The following is an 11,710-nucleotide window of genomic DNA, read 5'->3' as shown; positions in this document are numbered from 1 at the left end:
TGTAAGTTTTGTTCCTAAGTAATGCCACTGTTGCGCTGAGACAACAATGGGTATATTGGCTCTGAGATGAATATCCATATCCTGTTCCCAGGAAAATGAAATTAACTTATAAGCTGCCTGGATTTCTGCCTATTCCCTTTGGAAATTTCCTTTACCATAAAAGTTCTCCCCCAGCTTAAAAACCGTGAGAAAATAGAAACTGGGATTTACCTCTATGTTGTGAATTTCTAGTGTTGTTTTCTTGTAATGGTTCATGTTCTCCACACCTAGATTGGTCACCGTGAGGAAGCCAAATTTGATCCGAGAGTCTCTTTCTAATGGCCAGTACTGGCCACACTTTCTCCTGCCGCCCTCCTCAAACCTGAAGACAACACAGAGCAAGGTAAGCCTTCCATCCTTCCTCTCCACAGCAGAAAGCTATGATCTGCTATACCCCGAAGAGCAATGTCATCTCTTGCGTAGCTTCTAACTTACACCTTTGCTTCTTGGCAGAAAACGTGGGAAACCTTCATTCTAAACAGAGGTAGCAACAGCTAACATTCTTGCATATACTCATTTAGCAGACATTTATTGGGTGCCTGTTATACCATTTCATGACCTGAGCCGAAAGCAGAGGCTTTAACCCACTGAGCCACCCAGGCGCCCCCTCACTGCCCTGTAGTGGCTCGAATGCTCCCAGGTGGTACTTCTTGTACTACCACCTCTCCGAAGCAAAGGTGGTTGTGACTGTGCCATGAGAAAGGGAACTGAGCAAACATTTTCATTAACATTTTTCTCCTCATCTGAAATAGGTTCTAATTATCATAATGATAATGATGATACTAATGAATTTGTAATTCTTCAAGTTTTGGCAGATATGTAGACCAAAATTTCAAAAGGATTCCTTTCATCAAGAGCTTCCTGCCTGATCAACTATGTTTCATCTCTCTTTTTACAATTCTTTTACAGATGGAAATACGAATGAGCAGAAAAACTGCCAAAAGTAGTAGGGAAGGAGAGAATAAAGGGAAACTGGTAATTTAGAAGCCAGGAAGACTGCTGCCCTTTGGAAGTAGGGAGCAGGTTAAAAGTGAATTGCCCCACGTTTGCTGACACTTCCTTTAGTGGATAAGGCCAGGACCTCAGAATAGCCTATAACTGGCACAGGGTCACCAGAGCCAAGGATTAAAATTTTGAAAAGTTAGATCAAAGCTGTGACAAGTTAGATCTATCAATTCCCACCATACCCTTGCTTTGTTAATTCTGGGTCAACTAAGATAAAGCTAAAACATCTCAAGATCTTTGCCATGGCTTTCCTAATCCTCATTGTTCTATGAGCTAAACTCCCCTCTTGAATCCCCGATGTTTGGGAACAGGGTGGAGGCAGAATGCAGAGGGAGGAAAGGGGAAGAACTCACCGGGTGGTCATGACAATCACCAGGACTTTTTGCTCCCATACCATGAGCCAGAAATCACGATAGGTATTCTCCAAAGGGCCTGGAATGGAAGGATAAGACAAGGAACATTACCCTGGAAGCCCTTCTTTCCTTCTCAGGAATTTCTGGGGTTTTTATTTTTAAAGATATTTATTCTTTATCTGACAGACAGAGATCACAAGTAGGCAGAAAGGCAGGCAGAGAGAGGGGGGGGAAGCAGGCTCCCTGCTGAGCAGAGCCTGATGTGGGGCTTGATCCCAGGACCCTGCGATCATGACCTGAGCCAAAGGCAGAGGCTTAACCCACTGAGCCACTCAGGTGCCCCAGGAATTGCTGGTTTTTTTCCTCAACTAATAACTCCAAAGTACAGATGCTGGCTCCCTGCTCTTCTCGGGGCATCCCTGCTATTCAGGGTGGTCCGTGAACCACCAGCACCAGCATTGTATGAGTATTAGAAATGTGCAATCTGCGGGCGCCTGGGTGGCTCAGCGGGTTAAAGCCTCTGCCTTCGGCTCGGGTCATAATCCCGGGGTCCTGAGATCGAGTCCCACATCGGGCTCTCTGCTCAGTGGAGAGCCTGCTTCCTCCTCTCTCTCTCTGCCTGCCTCTCTGCCTACTTGTGATCTCTGTCAAATAAAGAAAGAAAATCCTTAAAAAGAAAAAGAAAGAAAGAAAGAAATGTGCAATCTGCATTTTAACAAGATCCCAAGTGAAGCTGTAGGGAAGTTACAGTTTGAGAAATACTGTTACGTACCTTCCCAAGAGTCTTACCATCAAGGCTTGAACTGGCACGTACGCACAGACAGTGTCAACTGTGTACATGCCTCTAGCTGTTTCCATCTCCCTAAAGCCTTATCATCATCAGTAGCCTACTGAACCGATCCCCTTCCATGTCCCGTCATGGGTCTCCTTAGACCCAACATGCTTGCGAATCAATCTCTTTCCTCAAAATTAGCCTTCTCTCTCTACTTTCCCATCTCTGTTTAAAAAAGTATTGGTTGGGGCGCCTGGGTGGCTCAGTGGGTTAAGCTGCTGCCTTCGGCTCAGGTCATGATCCCAGGTCCTGGGTTCGAGCCCCGAGTCGGGCTTTCTGCTCAGCAGGGAGCCTGCTTCCTCCTCTCTCTCTGCCTGCCTCTCTGCCTACTTGTGATTTCTCTCTGTCAAATGAATAAATAAAATCTTTAAAAAAATAAAAAAAAAAATAAAAAATAAAATAAAAAAGTATTGGCATTCTTAAATCATTCAGTCTTAAAAAGTTGGAGTCAACTCTGACTTCCCATTTCCTTTATCTTCCAGAAGCAGTCACTAAGTTCTAGAGACTTTTTTGCCTTTGGATTCTTTTTGGCTTTTATCATGCCCTCCCAACCCAACTTCAAAGCCACAAGGACCACATCATCTTTTGTCTGAGTTACTGCAGTACTGTTTTGGTTTATTTTTCTGAATAGGACTCCTCTTCCAGTCTATTCTGGATACCCCTGCCAACTGAATCTTTCTAAAAATTTGCTTCATCACAGGGGTGCCTGGGTGGCTCAGTTGGTTAAGCATTGACTCTCGATTTTGGCTCTGGTCATGATCTCAAGGTTGTGAGATCAAGCCCCCTTTCTAATACTCAGTGTAGAGACTGCTTAAGAATCTCTTCCTGGAGCACCTGGGTGGCTCAGTGGGTTAAAGCCTCTGCCTTCGACTCAGGTCATGACCCTAGGGTCCTGGGATCAAGCCCCACATCAGGCTCTCTGCTCAGCGGGGAGCCTGCCTCCCCCTCTCTCTCTGCACGCCTCTCTGCACGCCTCTCTGCTGACTTGTGATCTCTGTCTGTCCAATAAATAAAATCTTAAAAAAAAAAAAAAAGAGTCTCTCTCTTCCTCTTCTGTCCCTTCCCTGTTCTGTCTCTCTCTCTCTCTCTCTCTCAAATAAATAAATAAATAAATAAATAAATAAAAATAAACTAAAATAAAAACTTGCTTCATCACAACATAGACAGCTCTTGATGACACAGCTGGATCAAAACAGCTTAACCAGGGGAGCCTGGGTGGCTCAGTGGGTTGAGCCTCTGCCTTCAGCTCAGGTCATGATCTCAGGGTCCTAGGATCAAGCCCTGCATCCAGCTCTCTGCACAGCAGGGAGCCTGCTTCCCACCCCCCATCCCCCCCCACCTCTCTGCCAACTTGTGATCTCCCTTTGTCAAATAAATAAAATCTTAAAAACAAAAAACCCCAGCTTAACCATTTAATGTATGTGGTCTTATATGAATCACTTTAGGGTGTAAGAAAAATCTCATCTCATCAAACATGGTGCTGAGGCTAATAGCCACATTGTCGAGTTCTCCTTTTAGAGTTAGAACCTTCACAGGGCTGGGCACTCAGGGGAAACTTTGAACATACTTGTGGGCCACCAACTCCCTTTAAATCAAGGAAGTAACAACTTGGGATAATTCCCTGTACTTTCCCAGTCCTCCTTCCTCCTCTGCTTTCAGGGAAGAAGGGCAGTATCAAGGGTTGATTTTGTCCTGGAAGTCTGCTGGACTTACTACCATTTTTGCTAAAGCCTTTTAGTAGTATTAATGTTTTATGACACTAGAATTCCCTCTTGGCAGAAATGAACACTGCCAAAAGCATGTGAGGTTTTGGAAGCAAGCTAAATGTCTACCAAGAGAGGGCTGTTAAATTATGGCATATCCACGGCTTAAGTAGTCCATAAAGGTGATGTTGTAAGATCTATTATTTTTGCTCTGGAAAGGTATTCACAAGATACCATCAAATGAACTTTTGTTCACTTGTTACCTTTTTAGGTAACAAGTAGATAGAATCCATCTTGTTAGATATTTTATATGTCTACATCTATTTGTTCAGAAAACAGTTTGGGGGCACCTGGGTGGCTCAGTGGGTTAAAGCCTCTGCCTTCGGCTCAGGTCATGATCTCACAGTCCTGGGATCGAGCCCCCGCATTGGGCTCTGTGCTCAGGAAGGAGCCTGCTTCTCCTCCTCTCTCTCTGCCTGCCTCTCTGGCTACTTGTGATCTCTGCCTATCAAATAAATAAATAAAATCTTAAAAAAAAGAAAGAAAGAAAGAAAACAGTTTGGAAAGAGACGCTATAGAATGTTAACATTACCTCTGGGTCTCAGGGTTATGAGTGAATTTCATCTCTATCTTTTAAATTTTCTACAATGCACTTACATTACCATAGTATGCATGTGAAGAAGATAGTGAGAACTCCCTTTCCATATCACTGACCCTGGCCTTGTCCACATCCTACTATCCTGCACCACAGCAGCACTCCTATGCTTTATTTTCCACCTTCAAGTCACTGGCAAAAATGCTGTTGCCAATCAGAGCACCTAACAACAACCCGGATCCCATTCAGACTCAGGCTTGGCAAAGAGGGGTCATAATTTCTTCCAAGGCATAAAAGAGATTTAGAAGAGAATGCTGCACTTCCCAGATTACTCTTTAACAGTCAACTTTTCTAAAGAACTCAAGTCAGTGGTTTATGCTGACATGGGCACAACAATCCTTTGGCTTGGCTTACAAGGACTTCTAAATCAGACATACTCTCAAATCCTGGCTCTGCAACTTACTAGCTGTGTAATCCAAGATCGCCTAACCTCTTTGGGTTTGTTCATGGGTTAATAAATCCTCTTTGCAGAGTCTGTAATAATTAGATTATAAGCCTGATATATAATAGATACTCTCAACAGATAATAGATATTACTAGTAGAAATGTATTATAAGAATCAAAATACTGAATATAGCCAAGAAAGTTAGCAAGGCAAATCAAATTAGCTTTCTCCACATCACAGGACCCCATCTTCCAGTCCTAAGAGAGTACTGATGCTGTCTAAAGGTGATCTGTGCTTGACTCAAAATGTCTCTCTCAGGGCGCCTGGGTGGCTCAGTGGGTTAAAGCCTCTGCCTTTGGCTCAGGTCATGATCCTGGGGTCCTGGATCGAGCCCCACATCAGGCTCTCTGCTCAGTGGGGAGCCTGCTTCCCCCTCTCTGCCTGCCTCTCTGCCTACTTGTGATCTCTGTCAAATAAATAAAATAAAATCTTCAAAAAAATGTCTTTCTCATACTCTTAGGGGAGTTTCTTCTGGATAGGGCCTTCAAAGCCACCCTAAAGAATCCAATTCCTGCAACTCCGAGTGGTAGCTTTGCCTTCTAAACCTGGAGGAGGAAGCATTCTGGGGTACCCTTGAGCCAATCCTTATCCACCATAAACCCAATCTGCCAAAGCCATCCTCCTCAACAAAGCCCCTACTCTCAGGCAGATCATATCATATTGTATATGCCAAAATTTTTTCCTGATAATTCTAATTTCTTCTTAAGGTCTTGAAAGGATTCCCTTTGGAGGGAGTGGTCCCTCCTAGGGGGGGGAAATATAAACCTGTGACCATCAGACCAATTAATAATATATCAAATTTGAAAAATTTGAAACCAATGAAAAGTTGGAAGAATACTACAATGTACTCATAAATTCTTGAGCTTTAAAGCTATGATTTTTAGCTATCATTACAAGATTTATTTCTCTCTCTATAGATAAATACACATACCTTTTATTTTGTAACTATTTAAAAATTAGTTCCAGAAATTATGACCTTTTATTCCTAAATACTTGGGCACATATTTAGAAGAACAAGGACTTTCTCCTAGAGAACAATACCATTGTCATACTGAACCAATTAAACACTGATACAGTAATATTATCTAACATATAGTCTCCATTTATCCCAAGTTTGCCCTTAATAGTCTTCTTCTCTAAACTGAAGTTCCAATAATGGGCACATGCCTTTAGTTATCATGTCTCTTTGGTCTCCTTTAATCTAGAACAGTTCCCTGCTTTTGTTTTTCATGGCTTTAACTTTGAAGAGTCTAAGCCAGTTTTCTAATAGTATGTCCCACCATCCCATCTGGATTTGTCTGGTTTACTTTTCACGATTCAGACTTCAACATTGGCAACAAACAATAAAGGTTATGTTGTATAGTCTCACTATATCACAATAGAGGCATAATATCTACCTATTATTGGTGATACTAAGTTTGATCACTTGCTAAGGAGGTATCTGCCAGATCTTTTGCTGGTCATGCTCTGCAATGGCCAAAGCCTCTTATGTCCTCCTGTGTTGTGATCTCTCCCCACCCTCTTTGAAGACAACTTGGTATTCTCCTTCAGATGGCCGAGGCCAGGTTAGGAGGAACTGGGGCCTACAGAAGCATCTGTAGAAACTCTGTCTGAAATCTTCACTGTTAGACCTAGTATAGACTATCCATGTCAGAAGACTTCTGGGTGCTCTCTGATTTACAAAAACAAGCAAAAGTCACTTAGGACAGCAACACCCTTTTACAGACTGGACTCAATCTCTGAGAATTCCCACTGCCATTCCTGGCCTCCTATTGGACATAAAGAACATTTCACAGGCCAGTGAGTTCTGATGTCCCATTCCCATAGGTAGGCAGCATAATCCTAAAACTTGTAGTAGTGTTGTATGTTCAAATCTCTCATTTATCTCTATGCAGTGAGTTTCCAGGCATATCTGGTACAGAAACTCTATACCTCTCCTCTGCCTTCCTTAATAACCCCCAATCATTATGAAAGGCCGGGATCTAGTGGCCACAACATCACCTCAAGTTACCATAGCCTTCAAAAGGAATGCAATCATCAGGTACAAGAAATCATAGATAGATGACATAAAACCAACTTGTAAGGAGCATCCTAACTTACCTTGCGTACCAATGTAAGCATTCTTCTGCTTGTAGCCATCCATGAAACTGGCATTGATGTAATCTGTCTAATGATAAAAAGGAAATATCATTGCAGCTGTGTGAAATACACCATTTGGGCGGGAAAAATTATGTACAAGGTAAATAAAACCCAAGGTGTAGATATTCTCTTCCTGTCAGGAAGAGAGTGAGGAGCAAAAGGATCAATTCAAAACTTTGCTTCTACAGGAGTGCCTGAGTGGCTCAGTCGTTAAGCCTCTGCCTTTGGCTCAGGTTATGATCCTGGGTCCTGGGATAGAGCCCTGCATTGGGCTCCCTACTTGGCAAGAAGCCTGCTTCTCTCTCTCCCATCCCCCCTGCTTGTGTTCCCCCTGTCGCTGTCTCTCTGTCAAAAATTAAATAAAATCTTAAAAAAAAAAAAAAAAAAAAACCCTTTGCTTCTACAAATGTCACTGGAACAATGGGATATCCACACGCAGGAAAAAAAAAAAATCAAGCTGGCCTATTCCTCACACTGAACACAAAAAATGACTCAAAACGGATCACAGACCTAATGTAAGAGCTAAAATTATAGGGATGCCTGGGTGGCTCAGTCTATTAAGCTGCTGCCTTTGGCTCAGGTCATGATCCCAGGGTCCTGGGATCGAGTCCCGCATCGGGCTCCTTGCTCGGGGTGGGGGTTGGGGGGAGCCTGTTTCTCTCTCTGCTTCTGCCTGCCACTTTGCCTGCTTGTGCTCTCTCTCTCTCTCTGACAAATAAATAAATAAAATCTTAAAAAAAAAAAAAAGATAAAATTATAAAACTCTTAGAAGAAAATGTAGGATTAAATCTTTGTGACTTTGGGTTAGGTAAAGCCTTCTTAGATATGACATCAAAAGTACAAGCAGTAAAAGAAAAAACAGGTTAATTGGACTACATTAAAATTAAAAACTCTGTGCTTCAAAAGACACCATCAAGGGGCACCTGGGTGGCTCAGTGGGTTAAAGCCTCTGCCTTCGGCTCAGGTCATGATCCCAGGGTCCTGGGATTGAGCCCTGCATCGGGGTCTCTGCTTGGCGGGGAGCCTGCTTCCCTACCTCTCTGCCTGACTCTGTCTGCTTGTGATCTCTCTCTCTCTCTCTCAAATAAATAAATAAATCTTAAAAAAAAAAAAAAAAAAGACACCATCAAGAAAGTAAAACCACCTACAGAATGCACATATTTGATAAGGGACTTACATCTAGAAAATATAAAGAACTTTTATAATTCAACAGCAAAAAGACAACCTAATTTTAAAGGGGGGCACCTGTGTGGCTCAATCAGTTAAACATCTGACTTTTGATCTCAGTTTAGGTCATGATCTCAGGGTGATGAGTTCAAGCCCTACATTGAGCTCCATGCTGGTGTGGAGCCTACTTAAAAACAAAAAAAAAACAAAAAAATTAGGGGCACCTGAGTGGCTCAGTCATTAAGCGTCTGCCTTTGGCTCAGGTGATGATCCCAGAGTTCCTAGGATCGAGACCCACATAGGCTCCAGACCCACATTGGGCTCCCTGCTCAGAGGGAAGCCTGCCTCTCCCTCTTCCACTCCCCCTGCTTGTGTTCCCTCTCTCGCTGTCTCTCTCTCTGTCAGATAAATAAATTTTAAAAATCTTAAAAAAAAAAAAAAGTAAAATGGGCAAAGGATCTTAATAGCCATTTCTCCAAAGAAGATATACAAATGGCCAATAAGCACATGAAAACACACTCAACATCATTAGCCATCAGGGAATTACACATTAAAACCATAATGAGGGGTACCTGGGTTGAGCATCCAACTCTTGTTCTCGGCTCAGGTCCTGCCCTCACTAAGTGAGTTCAAGTTCCATGTTGAGCTTTGCTCTGGGCATGGACACTACTTAAAAAAAACTGCAAAACTGGGATGCCTGGGTGGCTCAGTGGGTTAAGCCTCTGCCTTTGGCTCAGGTCATGATCTCAAGGTCTTGGGATCGAGTCCTGCTTTGGGCTATCTGCTTGGCAGGGAGCCTGCTTCCTCCTCTCTCTCTTTCTCTGCCTGTGTCTCTGCCTACTTGTGATCTCTCTCTGTCAAATAAATAAATAAATTCTTAAAACACACACACACACACAAAACTGAAAAGTCAAAGCCATGAGGAGATACCACTTCAAACCCATTAGGATGGTTACAGGTACAAGATGGATAATAACAAATGTTGACAAAGATGTGTAAAAACTAGTACCCTCATATATCCCTAGCGGGAATGTAAAATGGTCCAGTCATGTTAGAAAACAGTCTGGCAATTCTTCAAAAGGTTAAACACAGAGTTACCACATAACCCAGCAATTTCACTCCTGAGAGAAATGAAAATACATGTCCACAGAAAAACTTGCACACAAATATTCATGGCATTATTCATAATAACCAAAAATGGAAACAACTCAAATGGTATTCACTTGATGAATGGATAAATAAAGGTGCCTAGCCATACAAAAGAGTATTTTTTAGCAATAAAAAGGAGTGAAGTACTGACACATGCTACAACATGGACGAACCTTGAAAACATGCTAAATGAAAGAAGCCAGACACAAAGGCTACATATTGTATGATTCCATTTATACGAAACATCCAAAATAGGCAAATCCATAGAGACAGAAAGTACACAGACTGGGAGAAAATGGGGTTTGACTGCCAAATGTATGGAGTTCCTTTTTCAGGTGATAAAAATGTCTAAAATTGACTGTGGTGGTGAATATATTAAATACTCACTGTGAATATATTTAAAAATCACTGAACTAGGAGCACCTGGGTGGCTCAGTCGGTTAAGTGTCCAACTCTTGCTTTCAGCTCAGGTCATGATCTCACAGTCAAGAAATGAGCCCCACTGTGGGCTCCACGCTCAGGACAGTGTCTGTGGGAGAGTCTCTCCCTCTGCTCCTCCCCCCACTTGCAAGCACCTGTGCTCTCTAAATAAATAAATAATCTATCTTTTAAAAAAGGACAAAAACCAAACTACTGAATAATATACTTTATTTTTTTAAGATTTTATTTATTTATTAGAGAGAGAGAGAACATGTCTGCACTTGAATAGGGTGAGAGGCAGAGGGAAAAGGAGAGAAAAAAATCCCAAGAAGAAACACCCCGCCCCCTCTGCCAAGTGCAAACCCAGATGTGGGGCTCAATCCAAGAACCCTGAGATCATGACCTGAGCCAAAATCAGGAGTTGGATGCTCGACCAACTAAGCCACCCAGGTGCCCCTATATACTTTAAATAGGCAAACTGTATGGTATGTGAATTACATCTCAATAAAGCTGTTATTTACCAAAAAAGGAGTCCATTAAGATTTGCAGCACTGGTTCAAAACCAAAAGGGAGGCAAGCCAAGCACCCTGAGCAGGAACATTCTGTCTATGCTGTCACACACAAAAGGCGAAGTGTGACTAGAGAAGGAAGAAAGCTCTACCTCATATCTAGCACCATCAACAGCACTGGCCAAACTCCCAGGCTCCTTTACTACCTGAATTGACACAAAGCAACAGCCAGACAGATTTAGAGAAGCCTCAGTGAACAGATCTTGACTCGCTGTCTTCTGGGAGACTTGTCTCATCTCCTAGTGTCCTCAGTCTTATTTCAACATCATTAGCTATCAGGGAAATTAAATAGGATTTTAACTTTTATTATTTTTATTATATCTTCTCACAAGATCTCTGCCAACACCCTTGCTGATAATTCAAGCTAATAGAACCACAGATGCAGCCACAGTATCAAGTCACAGTATAACTAGTTGAGAGTATCTAGCAGGTACTATGAATAGCAGACCATGTGGAGGGGCATAGGAGGACAAAGACAAAGTTTCAACGTCAAACTAGAGAAAATTCATACTCCACTCCACTCAAGGAAGTAAGAGTGACTCCCTAAACCTGTCACCTTCTCTCCACTGAGTTCCATCACTTGGGGAGGGCAGTCTGAATTGTCAGTATCCACAGCCACCCTCAGAAGGCTTCTCCACGTCATGGTCAAACCCACATTAATTGGATATGTGTCCGTTAGCCAATCAGTCTACCAACTTATCCTATCACTAGTTTTTTTTTTTTTTTAAGATTTTTATTATTTATTTGACAGACATCGAGAGAGGGAACACAAGCAGGGGAATGGAAGAGGGAGAAGCAGACTCCCCACTGAGCAGGGAGCCCAAATCGGGGCTTGATCCCAGGACCCTGGGATCATGACCTGAGCTGAAGGCAGATGCTTAAGGACTGAGCCACCCAGATTCCCCTATTACTAATTATTTAGACAAGAGTTTCCTGCTTTCTCCTTCCACAGCAGTCGATACTGACCTCATACTACTAGTGTTCTACTGGCTAAGACATCTTCACTGAGCTAAGGGACCACCTGCAGCAGACCCAGCAAGCTTAAGCCTCAATCACTCCCAACCAGGCTGCGTAATCCAGGGCCCACTATAGTCCGCCAAGACTATCTTCTGCTTAGCCTGGTACATTCAAGTGCTATACTCTGTAGGACCCAGGCAAGAAGGCACAGAAAAATACAAAGGATTTACCTGGTACAAGCCAGTTGACACGATTCTGTAAGTAATGTATAAGTTGT

The 11,710-nt window shown here is 42.7% G+C and overlaps 1 protein-coding gene across 1 annotated transcript in view; it reads right to left on the bottom strand.

Annotated features, from left to right (window-relative positions):
- Window positions 1-11,710, bottom strand: part of PTPN9 (protein tyrosine phosphatase non-receptor type 9) — an 85,221-nt gene that overhangs the window by 3,943 nt on the left and 69,568 nt on the right. Inside the window, 3 exon segments of the mRNA XM_047737230.1 lie at window positions 211-361; window positions 1,398-1,476; window positions 7,133-7,199. Coding sequence (XP_047593186.1) covers window positions 211-361; window positions 1,398-1,476; window positions 7,133-7,199 — 297 coding nt within the window.

This window comes from Lutra lutra, chromosome 7 (assembly GCF_902655055.1).
Source record: "Lutra lutra chromosome 7, mLutLut1.2, whole genome shotgun sequence".
NCBI classification, from domain to species: domain Eukaryota; kingdom Metazoa; phylum Chordata; class Mammalia; order Carnivora; family Mustelidae; genus Lutra; species Lutra lutra.
Note: the sequence above shows the minus strand (reverse complement) of the source record. Positions and strands in the feature narration are given on the sequence as shown.